Here is a 19,664-nt window from a genome sequence, read left to right on the forward strand (position 1 = left end):
CACATCCTCTCTGCCCTTTCTCTCCTTCACTAAATACCCACAATCTATCTGCTTGAAAATCTAAACCAAGAGGCACAGAATAGATCACATTAAATTCAACTTCCTCCCTTCACTCTCTCAGCGTAAGACAAACCCAAAAATATTTGCAGACTTTACTGTGATTTTTTAAAACTCTGAGAATAAACTACTCATTGAGAGGAAGAGGGCGTGAAGGGAGGCAATCTTGTTACCAGCCGGCATAGCCCTGGGAAGATTTCTATCAGACACACGTATAGAGAGAGGCATCCATTTAGAAAATGGCTTTTCTAGGCATGCTGGGCCATTTAGCACACCCTGTGACAACTCCTGTTTGGGGCCGTGATAAATGTCTTTTCACACCAACTATCGCGCATGCACACAGTCCTTAGACTAACACATACACACTAAGTACCTTCCTCAAGAGCACATCGACAGACTTTTCACCTAGTCGGCTCGGGGGATTTGAACTTGCAACCTTTCGGTTACTGGCCCAACACTATTAACTGTTAGGGTACCAGCCGCCAGTATTCACTGAAACAGATTAGACTAACTAGTCTAGAATAGTTACCATTCCCACAACATACACTCAATCTCATTCCTTCTGACAGCGCAAACACAAACAAATACACATACTGTATTTGCTTATGGAAATTCACACATATTCCTATTCAATGAATATTGACACAAACTAGGAACATCAAAGCCTGTATATCAGTGAGTAAATAACAACATACCAAATTGTATTTCTCTGTAAGACAATGTAAATAATATTTGTATCAAGCTACAACGTCAGAGCAACCAACACATCCCCATGCCAACCAACAACAACCATCATCGCTCCGCCCACCCAAACAACTAAACCACTTAGCCACCACCACTAGCACTGACAGAGGAACAGAATCAGAAACAGGAGGCCAGATGTGTGTCGTCTCTAGAGTTCATAAACAGGAGGCCAGATGTGTGTCGTCTCTATAGATTACAGAAACAAGAGGTCAGATGTGTGCCGTCTCTAGAGTTCATAAACAGGAGGCCAGATGTGTGTCGTCTCTATAGAGTACAGAAACAAGAGGTCAGATGTGTGTCGTCTCTAGAGTTCATAAACAGGAGGCCAGGTGTGTGTCGTCTCTATAGAGTACAGAAACAGGAGGTCAGATGTGTGTCGTCTCTATAGACTACAGAAACAAGAGGACAGATGTGTGTGTCGTCTCTAGAGTACAGAAACAGGAGACCAGATGTGTGTCGTCTCTAGAGTACAGAAACAGGAGGCCAGATGTGTGTCGTCTCTAGACTACAGAAACAGGAGACCAGATGTGTGTCGTCTCTAGAGTACAGAAACAGGAGGCCAGATGTGTGTCGTCTCTAGAGTACAGAAACAGGAGGCCAGATGTGTGTCGTCTCTAGACTACAGAAACAGGAGACCAGATGTGTGTCGTCTCTAGAGTACAGAAACAGGAGGCCAGATGTGTGTCGTCTCTAGAGTACAGAAACAGGAGGCCAGATGTGTGCCGTCTCTAGAGTACAGAAACAGAAACAGGAGGCCAGATGTGTGTCGTCTCTACAGAATCAGAAACAGGAGGCCAGATGTGTGTCGTCTCTATAGTGTACAGAAACAGAAACAGGAGGCCAGATGTGTGTCGTCTCTAGAGTACAGAAACAGAAACAGGAGACCAGATGTGTGCCGTCTCTAGAGTTCATAAACAGGAGGCCAGATGTGTGTCGTCTCTAGAGTACAGAAACAGGAGGCCAGATGTGTGTCGTCTCTAGACTACAGAAACAGAAACAGGAGGCCAGATGTGTGTCGTCTCTAGAGTACAGAAACAGGAGGCCAGATGTGTGTCGTCTCTAGAGTACAGAAACAGAAACAGGAGGCCAGATGTGTGTCGTCTCTAGACTACAGAAACAGGAGGCCAGATGTGTGTCGTCTCTAGAGTACAGAAAAGGGAGTCCAGATGTGTGCCGTCTCTAGAGTATAGAAACAGAAACAGGAGGCCAGATGTGTGTCGTCTCTACAGAATCAGAAACAGGAGGCCAGATGTGTGTCGTCTCTATAGTGTACAGAAACAGAAACAGGAGGCCAGATGTGTGTCGTCTCTAGAGTACAGAAACAGAAACAGGAGACCAGATGTGTGTCGTCTCTAGACTACAGAAACAGAAACAGGAGGCCAGATGTGTGTCGTCTCTAGACTACAGAAACAGGAGGCCAGATGTGTGTCGTCTCTAGAGTAGAGAAACAGGAGGCCAGATGTGTGTCGTCTCTAGAGAACAGAAACAGGAGGCCAGATGTGTGCCGTCTCTAGAGTACAGAAACAGAAACAGGAGGCCAGATGTGTGTCGTCTCTACAGAATCAGAAACAGGAGGCCAGATGTGTGTCGTCTCTATAGAGTACAGAAACAGAAACAGAAACAGGAGGCCAGATGTGTGTCGTCTCTAGAGTACAGAAACAGAAACAGAAACAGGAGGCCAGATGTGTGTTGTCTCTAGAGTACAGAAACAGAAACAGGAGGCCAGATGTGTGTCGTCTCTAGAGTACAGAAACAGAAACAGGAGGCCAGATGTGTGTTGTCTCTAGACTACAGAAACAGAAACAGGAGGCCAGATGTGTGTCGTCTCTAGAGTACAGAAACAGAAACAGGAGGCCAGATGTGTGTCGTCTCCAGACTACAGAAACAGAAACAGGAGGCCAGATTTCTCTAGAGTACAGAAACAGAAACAGGAGGCCAGATGTGTGTCGTCTCTATAGTGTACAGAAACAGAAACAGGAGGCCAGATGTGTGTCGTCACTAGAGTACAGAAACAGAAACAGGAGACCAGATGTGTGCCGTCTCTAGAGTTCATAAACAGGAGGCCAGATGTGTGTCGTCTCTAGAGTACAGAAACAGGAGGCCAGATGTGTGTCGTCTCTAGAGTACAGAAACAGAAACAGGAGGCCAGATGTGTGTCGTCTCTAGAGTACAGAAACAGGAGGCCAGATGTGTGTCGTCTCTAGAGTACAGAAACAGGAGGCCAGATGTGTGTCGTCTCTAGACTACAGAAACAGGAGGCCAGATGTGTGTCATCTCTAGAGTACAGAAACAGGAGGCCAGATGTGTGTCGTCTCTAGAGTACAGAAAAGGGAGTCCAGATGTGAGCCGTCTCTAGAGTATAGAAACAGAAACAGGAGGCCAGATGTGTGTCGTCTCTACAGAATCAGAAACAGGAGGCCAGATGTGTGTCGTCTCTATAGTGTACAGAAACAGAAACAGGAGGCCAGATGTGTGTCGTCTCTAGAGTACAGAAACAGAAACAGGAGACCAGATGTGTGTCGTCTCTAGACTACAGAAACAGAAACAGGAGACCAGATGTGTGTCGTCTCTAGACTACAGAAACAGGAGGCCAGATGTGTGTCGTCTCTAGAGTAGAGAAACAGGAGGCCAGATGTGTGTCGTCTCTAGAGTACAGAAACAGGAGGCCAGATGTGTGCCGTCTCTAGAGTACAGAAACAGAAACAGGAGGCCAGATGTGTGTCGTCTCTACAGAATCAGAAACAGGAGGCCAGATGTGTGTCGTCTCTATAGAGTACAGAAACAGAAACAGAAACAGGAGGCCAGATGTGTGTCGTCTCTAGAGTACAGAAACAGGAGGCCAGATGTGTGTCGTCTCTAGAGTACAGAAACAGAAACAGGAGACCAGATGTGTGTCGTCTCTAGAGTACAGAAACAGGAGGCCAGATGTGTGTCGTCTCTAGAGTACAGAAACAGGAGGCCAGATGTGTGTCGTCTCTAGACTACAGAAACAGGAGACCAGATGTGTGTCGTCTCTAGAGTACAGAAACAGGAGGCCAGATGTGTGTCGTCTCTAGAGTACAGAAACAGGAGGCCGGATGTGTGCCGTCTCTAGAGTACAGAAACAGAAACAGGAGGCCAGATGTGTGTCGTCTCTAGAGTACAGAAACAGGAGGCCAGATGTGTGTCGTCTCTAGAGTACAGAAACAGGAGGCCAGATGTGTGTGTCGTCTCTAGAGTACAGAAACAGAAACAGGAGGCCAGATGTGTGTCGTCTCTACAGAATCAGAAACAGGAGGCCAGATGTGTGTCGTCTCTATAGTGTACAGAAACAGAAACAGGAGGCCAGATGTGTGTCGTCTCTAGAGTACAGAAACAGAAACAGGAGACCAGATGTGTGCCGTCTCTAGAGTTCATAAACAGGAGGCCAGATGTGTGTCGTCTCTAGAGTACAGAAACAGGAGGCCAGATGTGTGTCGTCTCTAGACTACAGAAACAGAAACAGGAGGCCAGATGTGTGTCGTCTCTAGAGTACAGAAACAGGAGGCCAGATGTGTGTCGTCTCTAGAGTACAGAAACAGAAACAGGAGGCCAGATGTGTGTCATCTCTAGACTACAGAAACAGGAGGCCAGATGTGTGTCATCTCTAGAGTACAGAAACAGGAGGCCAGATGTGTGTCGTCTCTAGAGTACAGAAAAGGGAGTCCAGATGTGTGCCGTCTCTAGAGTATAGAAACAGAAACAGGAGGCCAGATGTGTGTCGTCTCTACAGAATCAGAAACAGGAGGCCAGATGTGTGTCGTCTCTATAGTGTACAGAAACAGAAACAGGAGGCCAGATGTGTGTCGTCTCTAGAGTACAGAAACAGAAACAGGAGACCAGATGTGTGTCGTCTCTAGACTACAGAAACAGAAACAGGAGGCCAGATGTGTGTCGTCTCTAGACTACAGAAACAGGAGGCCAGATGTGTGTTGTCTCTAGAGTAGAGAAACAGGAGGCCAGATGTGTGTCGTCTCTAGAGTACAGAAACAGGAGGCCAGATGTGTGCCGTCTCTAGAGTACAGAAACAGAAACAGGAGGCCAGATGTGTGTCGTCTCTACAGAATCAGAAACAGGAGGCCAGATGTGTGTCGTCTCTATAGAGTACAGAAACAGAAACAGAAACAGGAGGCCAGATGTGTGTCGTCTCTAGAGTACAGAAACAGAAACAGGAGGCCAGATGTGTGTTGTCTCTAGAGTACAGAAACAGAAACAGGAGGCCAGATGTGTGTCGTCTCTAGAGTACAGAAACAGAAACAGGAGGCCAGATGTGTGTCGTCTCCAGACTACAGAAACAGAAACAGGAGGCCAGATTTCTCTAGAGTACAGAAACAGAAACAGGAGGCCAGATGTGTGTCGTCTCTATAGTGTACAGAAACAGAAACAGGAGGCCAGATGTGTGTCGTCACTAGAGTACAGAAACAGAAACAGGAGACCAGATGTGTGCCGTCTCTAGAGTTCATAAACAGGAGGCCAGATGTGTGTCGTCTCTAGAGTACAGAAACAGGAGGCCAGATGTGTGTCGTCTCTAGAGTACAGAAACAGAAACAGGAGGCCAGATGTGTGTCGTCTCTAGAGTACAGAAACAGGAGGCCAGATGTGTGTCGTCTCTAGAGTACAGAAACAGAAACAGGAGGCCAGATGTGTGTCGTCTCTAGACTACAGAAACAGGAGGCCAGATGTGTGTCATCTCTAGAGTACAGAAACAGGAGGCCAGATGTGTGTCGTCTCTAGAGTACAGAAAAGGGAGTCCAGATGTGAGCCGTCTCTAGAGTATAGAAACAGAAACAGGAGGCCAGATGTGTGTCGTCTCTATAGTGTACAGAAACAGAAACAGGAGGCCAGATGTGTGTCGTCTCTAGAGTACAGAAACAGAAACAGGAGACCAGATGTGTGTCGTCTCTAGACTACAGAAACAGAAACAGGAGGCCAGATGTGTGTCGTCTCTAGACTACAGAAACAGGAGGCCAGATGTGTGTCGTCTCTAGAGTAGAGAAACAGGAGGCCAGATGTGTGTCGTCTCTAGAGTACAGAAACAGGAGGCCAGATGTGTGCCGTCTCTAGAGTACAGAAACAGAAACAGGAGGCCAGATGTGTGTCGTCTCTACAGAATCAGAAACAGGAGGCCAGATGTGTGTCGTCTCTATAGAGTACAGAAACAGAAACAGAAACAGGAGGCCAGATGTGTGTCGTCTCTAGAGTACAGAAACAGAAACAGGAGGCCAGATGTGTGTCGTCTCTAGAGTACAGAAACAGAAACAGGAGGCCAGATGTGTGTCGTCTCTAGAGTACAGAAACAGAAACAGGAGGCCAGATGTGTGTTGTCTCTAGACTACAGAAACAGAAACAGGAGGCCAGATGTGTGTCGTCTCTAGAGTACAGAAACAGAAACAGGAGGCCAGATGTGTGTCGTCTCCAGACTACAGAAACAGAAACAGGAGGCCAGATTTCTCTAGAGTACAGAAACAGAAACAGGAGGCCAGATGTGTGTCGTCTCTAGAGTACAGAAACAGAAACAGGAGGCCAGATGTGTGTCGTCTCTAGAGTACAGAAACAGAAACAGGAGGCCAGATGTGTGTCGTCTCTAGAGTACAGAAACAGAAACAGGAGGACAGATGTGTGTCGTCTCTAGAGTACAGAAACAGAAACAGGAGGCCAGATGTGTGTCGTCTCTAGAGTACAGAAACAGAAACAGGAGGTCAGATGTGTGTCGTCTCTAGACTACAGAAACAAGAGGCCAGAAGTGTGTCGTCTCTAGAGTACAGAAACAGAAACAGGAGGCCAGATGTGTGTCGTCTCTAGAGTACAGAAACAGAAGCAGGAGGCCAGATGTGTGTCGTCTCTAGAGTACAGAAACAGAAACAGGAGGCCAGATGTGTGTCGTCTCTAGAGTACAGAAACAGGAGGCCAGATGTGTGTCGTCTCTAGAGTACAGAAACAGAAACAGGAGGCCAGATGTGTGTCGTCTCTAGAGTACAGAAACAGGAGGCCAGATGTGTGTCGTCTCTAGAGTACAGAAACAGAAACAGGAGGCCAGATGTGTGTCGTCTCTAGACTACAGAAACAGGAGGCCAGATGTGTGTCATCTCTAGAGTACAGAAACAGGAGGCCAGATGTGTGTCGTCTCTAGAGTACAGAAAAGGGAGTCCAGATGTGAGCCGTCTCTAGAGTATAGAAACAGAAACAGGAGGCCAGATGTGTGTCGTCTCTATAGTGTACAGAAACAGAAACAGGAGGCCAGATGTGTGTCGTCTCTAGAGTACAGAAACAGAAACAGGAGGCCAGATGTGTGTCGTCTCTAGACTACAGAAACAGAAACAGGAGGCCAGATGTGTGTCGTCTCTAGACTACAGAAACAGGAGGCCAGATGTGTGTCGTCTCTAGACTACAGAAACAGAAACAGGAGGCCAGATGTGTGTCGTCTCTAGACTACAGAAACAGGAGGCCAGATGTGTGTCGTCTCTAGAGTAGAGAAACAGGAGGCCAGATGTGTGTCGTCTCTAGAGTACAGAAACAGGAGGCCAGATGTGTGCCGTCTCTAGAGTACAGAAACAGAAACAGGAGGCCAGATGTGTGTCGTCTCTACAGAATCAGAAACAGGAGGCCAGATGTGTGTCGTCTCTATAGAGTACAGAAACAGAAACAGAAACAGGAGGCCAGATGTGTGTCGTCTCTAGAGTACAGAAACAGAAACAGGAGGCCAGATGTGTGTCGTCTCTAGAGTACAGAAACAGAAACAGGAGGCCAGATGTGTGTCGTCTCTAGAGTACAGAAACAGAAACAGGAGGCCAGATGTGTGTTGTCTCTAGACTACAGAAACAGAAACAGGAGGCCAGATGTGTGTCGTCTCTAGAGTACAGAAACAGAAACAGGAGGCCAGATGTGTGTCGTCTCTAGAGTACAGAAACAGAAACAGGAGGCCAGATGTGTGTCGTCTCTAGAGTACAGAAACAGAAACAGGAGGACAGATGTGTGTCGTCTCTAGAGTACAGAAACAGAAACAGGAGGCCAGATGTGTGTCGTCTCTAGAGTACAGAAACAGAAACAGGAGGTCAGATGTGTGTCGTCTCTAGACTACAGAAACAAGAGGCCAGAAGTGTGTCGTCTCTAGAGTACAGAAACAGAAACAGGAGGCCAGATGTGTGTCGTCTCTAGAGTACAGAAACAGAAGCAGGAGGCCAGATGTGTGTCGTCTCTAGAGTACAGAAACAGAAACAGGAGGCCAGATGTGTGTCGTCTCTAGAGTACAGAAACAGGAGGCCAGATGTGTGTCGTCTCTAGAGTACAGAAACAGAAACAGGAGGCCAGATGTGTGTCGTCTCTAGAGTACAGAAACAGGAGGCCAGATGTGTGTCGTCTCTAGAGTACAGAAACAGAAACAGGAGGCCAGATGTGTGTCGTCTCTAGACTACAGAAACAGGAGGCCAGATGTGTGTCATCTCTAGAGTACAGAAACAGGAGGCCAGATGTGTGTCGTCTCTAGAGTACAGAAAAGGGAGTCCAGATGTGAGCCGTCTCTAGAGTATAGAAACAGAAACAGGAGGCCAGATGTGTGTCGTCTCTATAGTGTACAGAAACAGAAACAGGAGGCCAGATGTGTGTCGTCTCTAGAGTACAGAAACAGAAACAGGAGGCCAGATGTGTGTCGTCTCTAGACTACAGAAACAGAAACAGGAGGCCAGATGTGTGTCGTCTCTAGACTACAGAAACAGGAGGCCAGATGTGTGTCGTCTCTAGAGTAGAGAAACAGGAGGCCAGATGTGTGTCGTCTCTAGAGTACAGAAACAGGAGGCCAGATGTGTGCCGTCTCTAGAGTACAGAAACAGAAACAGGAGGCCAGATGTGTGTCGTCTCTACAGAATCAGAAACAGGAGGCCAGATGTGTGTCGTCTCTATAGAGTACAGAAACAGAAACAGAAACAGGAGGCCAGATGTGTGTCGTCTCTAGAGTACAGAAACAGAAACAGGAGGCCAGATGTGTGTCGTCTCTAGAGTACAGAAACAGAAACAGGAGGCCAGATGTGTGTCGTCTCTAGAGTACAGAAACAGAAACAGGAGGCCAGATGTGTGTTGTCTCTAGACTACAGAAACAGAAACAGGAGGCCAGATGTGTGTCGTCTCTAGAGTACAGAAACAGAAACAGGAGGCCAGATGTGTGTCGTCTCCAGACTACAGAAACAGAAACAGGAGGCCAGATTTCTCTAGAGTACAGAAACAGAAACAGGAGGCCAGATGTGTGTCGTCTCTAGAGTACAGAAACAGAAACAGGAGGCCAGATGTGTGTCGTCTCTAGAGTACAGAAACAGAAACAGGAGGCCAGATGTGTGTCGTCTCTAGAGTACAGAAACAGAAACAGGAGGACAGATGTGTGTCGTCTCTAGAGTACAGAAACAGAAACAGGAGGCCAGATGTGTGTCGTCTCTAGAGTACAGAAACAGAAACAGGAGGTCAGATGTGTGTCGTCTCTAGACTACAGAAACAAGAGGCCAGAAGTGTGTCGTCTCTAGAGTACAGAAACAGAAACAGGAGGCCAGATGTGTGTCGTCTCTAGAGTACAGAAACAGAAGCAGGAGGCCAGATGTGTGTCGTCTCTAGAGTACAGAAACAGAAACAGGAGGCCAGATGTGTGTCGTCTCTAGAGTACAGAAACAGGAGGCCAGATGTGTGTCGTCTCTAGAGTACAGAAACAGAAACAGGAGGCCAGATGTGTGTCGTCTCTAGAGTACAGAAACAGGAGGCCAGATGTGTGTCGTCTCTAGAGTACAGAAACAGAAACAGGAGGCCAGATGTGTGTCGTCTCTAGAGTACAGAAACAGGAGGCCAGATGTGTGTCGTCTCTAGAGTACAGAAACAGAAACAGGAGGCCAGATGTGTGTCGTCTCTACAGAATCAGAAACAGGAGGCCAGATGTGTGTCGTCTCTATAGAGTACAGAAACAGAAACAGAAACAGGAGGCCAGATGTGTGTCGTCTCTAGAGTACAGAAACAGAAACAGGAGGCCAGATGTGTGTCGTCTCTAGAGTACAGAAACAGAAACAGGAGGCCAGATGTGTGTCGTCTCTAGAGTACAGAAACAGAAACAGGAGGCCAGATGTGTGTTGTCTCTAGACTACAGAAACAGAAACAGGAGGCCAGATGTGTGTCGTCTCTAGAGTACAGAAACAGAAACAGGAGGCCAGATGTGTGTCGTCTCCAGACTACAGAAACAGAAACAGGAGGCCAGATTTCTCTAGAGTACAGAAACAGAAACAGGAGGCCAGATGTGTGTCGTCTCTAGAGTACAGAAACAGAAACAGGAGGCCAGATGTGTGTCGTCTCTAGAGTACAGAAACAGAAACAGGAGGCCAGATGTGTGTCGTCTCTAGAGTACAGAAACAGAAACAGGAGGACAGATGTGTGTCGTCTCTAGAGTACAGAAACAGAAACAGGAGGCCAGATGTGTGTCGTCTCTAGAGTACAGAAACAGAAACAGGAGGTCAGATGTGTGTCGTCTCTAGACTACAGAAACAAGAGGCCAGAAGTGTGTCGTCTCTAGAGTACAGAAACAGAAACAGGAGGCCAGATGTGTGTCGTCTCTAGAGTACAGAAACAGAAGCAGGAGGCCAGATGTGTGTCGTCTCTAGAGTACAGAAACAGAAACAGGAGGCCAGATGTGTGTCGTCTCTAGAGTACAGAAACAGGAGGCCAGATGTGTGTCGTCTCTAGAGTACAGAAACAGAAACAGGAGGTCAGATGTGTGTCGTCTCTAGACTACAGAAACAAGAGGCCAGAAGTGTGTCGTCTCTAGAGTACAGAAACAGAAACAGGAGGCCAGATGTGTGTCGTCTCTAGAGTACAGAAACAGAAGCAGGAGGCCAGATGTGTGTCGTCTCTAGAGTACAGAAACAGAAACAGGAGGCCAGATGTGTGTCGTCTCTAGAGTACAGAAACAGGAGGCCAGATGTGTGTCGTCTCTAGAGTACAGAAACAGAAACAGGAGGCCAGATGTGTGTCGTCTCTAGAGTACAGAAACAGAAACAGGAGGACAGATGTGTGTCGTCTCTAGAGTACAGAAACAGAAACAGGAGGCCAGATGTGTGTGGTCTCTAGAGTTTAGTACATACTGTAGACACACGGCTGGTGTTGATTCCATTTGGACCAGAAGCAATACAACAGTAGACCTAGCTTCAGAGAGAGAGAGAGAGAGAGAGAGAGAGAGAGAGAGAGAGAGAGAGAGAGAGAGAGAGAGAGAGAGAGAGAGAGAGAGAGAGAGAGAGATAGCTCATCTCTTGGCAGTACTACCGTAGACTACTTAATCACTGACCTCAACCCAGAGTCTCTCAGAACGTTCAGTAATATTAAGAAATGCTATAGATGAAAGGAATGTAGTGTGGAAACCTACCAAAAAACAATTATGCAACAACAAATTCAATCCCTTTTAGACAACTTCCTGGACAAAACCTTCCACTGTAATAGTGAAGGTGTAAAGTTGGCAGTAGAAAATCTAAATAGTATATTTGACCTCTCAGCTTCCCCATCAAATCTAAAAATGTCCAACAGAAAACCTATGAAAATGAACAACAATGACAAATGGTTTGATGAAGAATGCAAAAACCTCAAAAAGAAAATTAGAAACCTGTCCAACCAAAAACATAGAGACCCAGAAAACCTGAGTCTACGCCTTCACTATGGTGAATCTCTAAAACAATACAGAAATACACAACGGAAAAATAAGGAACAGTACGTCAGAAATCAGCTTGATGTAACTGAAGAATCCATAGACTCTAACCACTTCTGGGGAAATTGGAAAACACAAACAAACAACAACATGAATAATTACAGTTGTCGTGTCTTTACTATCATTAACTGAAGACTGATAGTTTTATTCAAAGATTCTCTGTAATTAGTTATTACGTGATAAGACTGATTAATCATGTAACCGTAATTACTAGGAAGTCGGGGCACCAAGGAAAAATATTCAGATGACAAAGTTATAATTTCCTAAAATAACTTTTCAGATATTTGATCTGATCAATTCATCTTCGAATTAATGAATTATTTACTTTACCTCACGTTAGTCTCATTCCAAACGTCGTAAATTGTTGGTTATCTGCACAAACCCAGTCTTCACTATGAGTCATCCATACATCAATTGTCTTAAATCATTTATTTATTCACAGAAATGCATAAACAAACAAACATGGTAAATGTGGTTACAAGAAATGATAGGGGAATGTAAGGGTCTGCTATACAAATGGATAGAAAGTGGTGTTGGGGGGAAAAACATACAACATTATAAAATCCATGTACACAAACAACAAGTGCGTGATTACAATAGGCGAAAAATAAACACAGGGCCGTGTGGTGAGACAGGGATGCAGCTTAAGCCTCACCCTCTTCAACATATATATCAACAAATTGGCGAGGGCACTAGAATGTCTGCAGCACCCGGCCTCACCCTACTAAAACCTGAAGTCAAATGTCTACTATTTGCTGATGATCTGGTGTTTCTGTCACCAACCAAGGAGTGTGTACAGCTGCACCTAGATCTTCTGCACAGTTTCTGCCCGACCTGGGCCCTGACAGTAAATCTCAGTAAGACCAAAATAATGTTGTTCCAAAAAAGCTCCAGTCGCCAGGAACACAAATACAAATTCCATCTAGACACCGTTTCCCTAGAGCACACTAAAAACGATACATACCTTGGCCTAAACATCAGTGCCACAGGTAACTTTCACAAAGCTGTGAACGATCTGAGAGACAAGGCAAGAAGGGCCTTCTATGCCATCAAAAGGAACATAGAATTTGACATACCAATTAGGATTTGGCTAAAAATACTTGAATCAGTAATAGAACCCATTGCCCTTTATGGTTGTGAGGTCTGGGGTCCAGCCACCAACCAAGAATTCACAAAATGGGACAAACACCAAATTGAGACTCTGCATGCAGAATTCTACAAAAATATCCTCAGTGTACAACGTAAAACACTAAATAATACACGCAGAGCAGAATTAGGCCGAAACCCTCTATCAAAATCCAGAAAATAACCGCTAAATTCTACAACCATTCCCAAAACTTCCATAACAATGCCATCACCCATATGTTTATTCATTTTTCCTTTTGTACTTTAACCATTTGCACATTGTTACAATACTGTATATAGACATAATATTACATTTGAAATGTCTTTATTCTTTTGGAACTTCTGAGAGTGTAATGTTTACTCTTTCATTGTTTATTTCACTTTTGTATATTATCTACTTTTATTTCACCTTTATTTAAACAGGTAGGCTAGTTGAGAACAAGTTCTCATTTACAACTGCAACCTGGCCAAGATAAAGCAAAATAGTTCGACACAAACAACAACACAGAGTTACACATGGAATAAACAAACATACAGTCAATAATACAGTAGAAAAAGTCTATATACAGTGAGTGCAAATGAGGTAGGATAAGGGAGGTAAGGCAATAAATAGGCCATGGTGGCGAAGTAAATACAATATAGCAATTAAACACTGGAATGGTAGATGTGCAGAAGATGAATGTGCAAGTAGAGATACTGGGGTGCAAAGGTAGTTGGATGGGCTATTTACAGATGGGCTATGTACAGGTGCAGTGATCTGTGAGCTGCTCTGCTCATTGGCAGCAGAGAACTGGAAGGAAAGGCGGCCAAAGGAAGAATTGGCTTTGGGGGTGACCAGTGAGATATACCTGCTGGAGCGCGTGCTATGGGTGGGTGCTGCTATGGTGACCAGTGAGCTGAGATAAGGCGGGGCTTTACCTAGCAGAGACTTGTAGATGACCTGGATCCAGTGGGTTTGGCGGCGAGTATGAAGCGAGGGCCGCAGTGGTGGATAGTATATCGGGCTTTGGTGATAAAACAGATGGCACTGTGATAGACTACATCCAATTTGTTGAGTAGAGTATTGGAGGCTATTTTGTAAATGATGTTACCGAGGTCAAGGATCGGTAGGATAGGGTTTGTTTGCAGCATGAGTGAAGGATGCTTTGTTGTTAAATAGGAAGCCAATTCTAGATTTAATTTTGGATTGGAGATGCTTAATGTGAGTCTGGAAGGAGAGTTTATAGTCTAACCAGACACCTAGGTATTTGTAGTTGTCCACATATTCTAGGCCAGAACCATCCGGTTTGACACACTGAACTCTATCAGAGAAGTAGTTGGTGAACCAGGCGAGGCAATAATTTGAGAAACCAAGGCTGTTGAGTCTGCCGATAAGAATGTGGTGATTGACAGAGTCGAAAGCCTTGGCCAGGTCGATGAATACGGCTGCACAGAAATGTCTCTTATCGATGGCGGTTATGATATCTTTTAGGACCTTGAGCATGGCTGAGGTGCACCCATGACCAGCTCTGAAACCAGATTGCATAGCGGAGAAGGTATGGTGGGATTCGAAATGGTCGGTAATCTGTTTGTTAACTTGGCTTTCGAAGACCTTAGAAAGGCAGGGTAGGATAGATATAGGTCTGTAACAGTTTGGGTCTAGAGTGTCTCCCCCTTTGAAGAGGGGGATGACCATGTCAGCTTTCCAATATTTGGAAATCTCAGACGATACGAAAGAGAGGTTGAACAGGCTAGTAATAGGGGTTGCAACAATTTCGCCAGATAATTTTAGAATGAGAGGGTCCAGATTGTCTAGCCCAGCTGATTTGTAGGGATCCAGATTTTGCAGCTCTTTCAGAACATCATCTGTCTGGATTTTGGTGAAGGAGAAGCGGGGGCGCTTGGGCAAGTTGCTGCAGGGAGTGCAAAGCTGTTGGCCGGGGTAGGTGTAGCCAGGTGGAAAGCATGGCCAGCCATAGAAAAATGCTTATTGAAATTATCGATTATCGTAGATTTATCGGTGGTGACAGTGTTTGGATCAAATCCCGTTAGCGGGATCGATTTGACAACATCCGGTGAAATGGCAGAGCGACAAATTAAAATTAAATTATTAGAAATATAACTTTCATACAATCACAAGTGCAATACACAAAAATAAAGCTTAACTTCTTGTTAATCCAGCCACCATGTCAGATTTCAAAAAGGCTTTACGGCAAAAGCAAACCATGCTATTATCTGAGTACAGCACCCCATCAAACAAACACATGACAATCATATTTCAACCCTCCGGGCGCGACACAAAACTCAGAAATAACAATATAATTCATGCCTTATCTTTGAAGATCTTCTTCTGTTGGCACTCCAATATGTCCCATAAACATCACAACTTGTCCTTTTGTTTGATTAATTCCGTCGTTATATCCCCAAAATGTCCATTTATTTGGCTCGTTTGATTCAGAAAAACACCGGTTCCAACTCACCCAACATGGCTACAAATTATCTAATAAATTACCTGTAATCTTGGTCCACACATTTCAAACAACTTTTCTACTCCAACTTTAGGTATTTTAAAAACATAAATAATTAATCAAATGTAAGATGGGATAAACTGGGTTCAATAGCGGATAAAATCAAAGTGGAGCGAGCTTCATGTCGCTCGCCCCAAACAAAAGAGTCCACTTGGCTCGACTCCCAGAAAGGAAAGGGCTACTTCTACATTCCTCAAAAACATCAACCAATTTCTAATGACTGTTGACATCTAGTGGAAGCCATAGGAACTGCAAGCATATTTCTATTAAAACGGGCTTGCCATAGAAAAATTATGGAAAACAGGTTGACCACAAAAAATGATTTCCCTGCCAAATCAGTTCTGTTATACTCACAGACATTGTTCAGACAGTTTTATAAATATCAGAGTGTTTTCTATCCAAATATACTAATAATAATCATATCCTAGCTTCTGGGCCTGAGTAGCAGGCAGTTACTTTGGGCATGCTTCTCATCCGGACGTGAAAATACTGCCCCCTATCCCAGAGAGGCTAGACTCAGTGCAGTGGGCAGCTTGGAAGAGGTGCTCTTATTCTCCATGGACTTTACAGTGTCCCAAAATGTTTTGGAATTAGTGTTACAGGATGCAAACTTCTGTTTGAAAAAACTGGCCTTAGATTTCCTAACTGACTATGTGTATATTGGTTCCTGACTTTCCTGAAAAGTTGCATATCGCGGAGGCTATTCGATGCTAATGCAGAAAGCCACAGGATGTTTTGTGCTGATCAAGGGCAGTCAAGTCTTGGGTGAACCAAGGGCTATATCTGTTCTTCGTTCTACATTTTGAATGGTGCATGGTTTTTAAAGATGGTGAGGAAAGCACTTTTAAAGAATAACCAGGCATCCTCTACTGATGGGATGAGGTCAATATACTTCCAGGATACCCGAGACAGGTCGATTAGAAAGGCCTGCTCACTGAAGTGTTTTAGGGAGCGTTTGACAGTGATGAGGTGTGGTCGTTTGACTGCGGACCCATTACGCACGCAGGCAATGAGGCAGTGATCACTGAGATCCTGGTTGAAGACAGCAGAGGTGTATTTAGAAGGAAAGTTGGTCAGGATGATATCTAAGAGGTTGCCCATGGTTACGGATTTAGGGTTGTACCTGGTAGGATCCTTGATAATTTGTGTGAGATTGAGGGCGTCTAGCTTAGATTGTAAGACGGCCAGGGTGTTAAGCATATCCCAGTTTCGGTCACCTAACAGTACTTACTCTGAAGATAGATGGGGGGGAAATCAATTCACATATGGTGTCCAGGGCACAGCTTGGGGCTGAAGGGGGTCTATAACAAGCGGCAACGGTGAGAGACTTGTTTTCTGGAAAGGTGCATTTTTAAAAGTAAAAGCTCGAATTGTTTGGGCACAGACCTGGATAGTATGACAGAACTCTGCAGGCTACCTCTGCAGTAGATGCATGGGATCAGATATGATCTTAAACCTCAAACGAAGTCCAGTTCCCAGTACTTACCCCTCTTATCTGCTGGGTTCCAGTGACCAACTGTATAGTCTTCTCCAGCTCCTTCTCAATGCGGCCTGCCCAATGCATCATTCTGAAGGAACAAAGACACACAGCTGTAACTTTCATTTTCATGCTTTTCATAAATAATATGAGGCTGTAAAAAAGTACATTCCCTTCCCCTTGTTTACCTCATGTGATGTACTGTACATACTGCATGTGATATATGTTTTTGTGGGGGGTTACGTGTCTGTCTGTCTGTCTGTCTGTCCATCACCCACTCCCCTCCTTCCCTCCATAGACACACTTATTTTATCTCCTAGCGTCAGTTTCATTCATCAACATCCCTTCCAGATGTCAATCATCCCAGTAGGGTTCTGGTTGGATGGAGTGTGAGCGTGTGTTCTGAAAGCTGGGCTTGGATCAGTAGCACAGCTTAAAAGGGCATGTAATAAAACATTTAAAATGCAGGTCTGACAGAAGTGCACAATAAGCAGGAGGCTCTCTCAGTGGATGAAGCCAAGTCTGGAATGAAGAGATCAAACATCTGGAGTACCCCACTGTAGATCTCCCACCAAGACTACAAATGACTGGATCAAGATGTTCACAAGCTGCTGTTCAATCAGCAAGAGTTAGAGTGGAGGCCCTACCCACCCAGGCATCAACCACCCCCATCTAAAAGAGAAATAATTACACTCACATACATAAAATAGATAATCAATGAGTAATAATAAAAAGTAAGTCTAATCAAATTGTATTTGTCACATGTGCCGAATGAAATGCTTACTTGCAAGCCCTTAACCAACAATGCTTTAAGAAGTTAAGAAAAATCTGTGTTATGTAAAAAAAATTGATAATAAAAGTAACAAATAAATAAAAAGCAGCAGTAAAGTAGCAATAGCAAGGTTATATACAGGTGATACTGGTACAGAGTCAATGTGCTGGGGCACAACGTTGCTGGGGCACAACCCTTGACTAGGGTCGTTAGAGTCCTTGACAATGTTTAGGGCCTTCCTCTGACATCCCCTGGTATAGAGGTCCTGGATGGCAGGAAGCTTGGCCCCAGTGATGTACCGGGCCGTACACACTACCCTCTGTAGTGCTTGTGGTAGGAGGCCGAGCAGTTGCCATACCAGGCAGTGATGTAACCAGTCAGGATGCTCTCGATGGTGCAGCTGTAGAACCTTTTGAGGATCTGAGGACCCATGCCAAATATTTTCAGTCTCCTAATGGGGAATAGGCTTTGTCGGGTCCTCTTCATGACTGTCTTAGTGTTTGGACCATGATAGTTTGTTGGTAATGTGGACACCAAGGAATTTGAAGCTCTCAATCTGCTCCACTACAGCCCTGTCGATAAGAATGAGGGTGTGCTCTGTCCTCCTTTTCATTCAGTCCACAATCATCTCCTTTGTGTTGATCACGTTGAGGGAGAGGTTGTTGTTCTGGCACCACACAGCCAGGTCTCTGACCTCCTCCCTATAGGCTGTCTCATCGTTGTCGGTGATCAGGCCTACCACTGTTGTGTCATCGGCAAACTTGACGATGGTGTTGGAGTCGTGCCTGGCCATGCAGTCATGAGTGAACAGGGAGTACAGGAGGGGAATAAGCACGCATGGCGAATGTATTGTTACCTACCATTACCACCTGGGGGCGGCCCTCATGAAGTCCAGGATCCAGTTGCAGAGGGAGGTGTTTAGTCCTAGGGTCCTTAGCTTATTGATGAGCTTTGAGAGAACTATGGTGTTGAACGCTGAGCTGTAGTCAATGAATAGCATTCTCACATAAGTATTCCTTTTGTCCAGATGGGAAAGGACAGTGTTGAGTGCAATAGAGATTGCATCATCTGTGAATCCGTTGGGGCGGTATACAAATTGGAGAGGGTCTAGGGTTTCTGGGATAATGGTGTTGATGTGAGCCATGACCAGCCTTTCAAAGCACTTCATGGCTACAGACGTGAGTGCTATGGGTCAGTAGTCATTTAGGCAGGTTGATTTAGTGTTCTTGGGCACAGGGACTATGGTGGTCTGCTTGAAACATGTTGGTATTACAGAATAAGTCAGGGACAAGTTGAAAATGTCAGTGAAGACACTTGCCAGTTGGTCAGCGCATGCTCGGAGTACACGTCCTGGTAATCCGTCTGGCCCTGCGGCCTTGTGAATGTTGACCTCTTTATAGGTCTTATTCACATTGACTAAGGCGTGATCACACAATCATCCGGAACAGCTGATGCTCTCAAGCATGTTTCAGTGTTACTTGCCTTGAAGCGAGCATAGAAGTAATTTAGCTCGTCTGGTAGGCTCGTGTCACTGGGCAGCTCACAGCTGTGCTTCCATGTACAAATGTTAAGGAAATAGAAACTCTACAAACATGAAGCCCTTTCTTCGCTCATATTTGTATTGGGGCTTGCGAAGCATGACTCTCCCCTTTAAATCTTCATCATACTTATTATTATTATTATTATTTGGAACGCTATTCAACTTACACTATTTAAGCTATAAACGTCATTCAAACTTTCAAATGTGTAGACCGGTCTGAAAGAGTGTGCATGTATACAACATTTTGATATCTTTTATGCTTTTTAAATTATTAAGCTTTTAGTCCGTTTTTTTTTTGTCCTTCATCCACGGAATTCCCTCTACATTCTAAAGGTCCCATTGTGACATTATCACTTCCAACATTCCATTCACAGTAAATGCAACAACAATGACTTCCATTCACAGTAAATGCAACAAAAAGTTAGAGGGTATGACACCTGGTCTATTTCCCTGTTATTCAAATCTGAAATTGAAGCAAAAACATCTGCAACCAATCTAACGATACAGCTGTTTTAGTAACCGAAATAACACAGCACTTCAGACATCTTGGTCTACTTCTCTGCTAGAGTCTAAACAGAATTATCTCATACCAATCAGAAGTTACAGCTGTTTGTCAGAGTTTAGAGTGAGGAAAAGTAGCTAGCTAAAGCAGCTCTCTCATGTCTCATCATTGAGCAGCCCAAATGGAGCCGTTGCGATGGATACTC

At 44.9% G+C, this 19,664-nt stretch overlaps 1 protein-coding gene across 1 annotated transcript in view; it reads right to left on the bottom strand.

The window, feature by feature from the left end:
• The window catches only part of LOC109878204 (voltage-dependent calcium channel subunit alpha-2/delta-2-like), a 274,608-nt gene extending 257,872 nt beyond the window's left edge, over nucleotides 1-16,736 (bottom strand). Inside the window, 1 exon segment of the mRNA XM_031785639.1 lies at nucleotides 16,655-16,736. Coding sequence (XP_031641499.1) covers nucleotides 16,655-16,735 — 81 coding nt within the window. The 5' untranslated portion in view covers nucleotide 16,736.
• Nucleotides 16,737-19,664: the final 2,928 nt, after the last annotated feature.

The sequence above is a fragment of the Oncorhynchus kisutch genome, linkage group LG1 (assembly GCF_002021735.2).
Source record: "Oncorhynchus kisutch isolate 150728-3 linkage group LG1, Okis_V2, whole genome shotgun sequence".
Taxonomy (NCBI): Eukaryota; Metazoa; Chordata; class Actinopteri; order Salmoniformes; family Salmonidae; genus Oncorhynchus; species Oncorhynchus kisutch.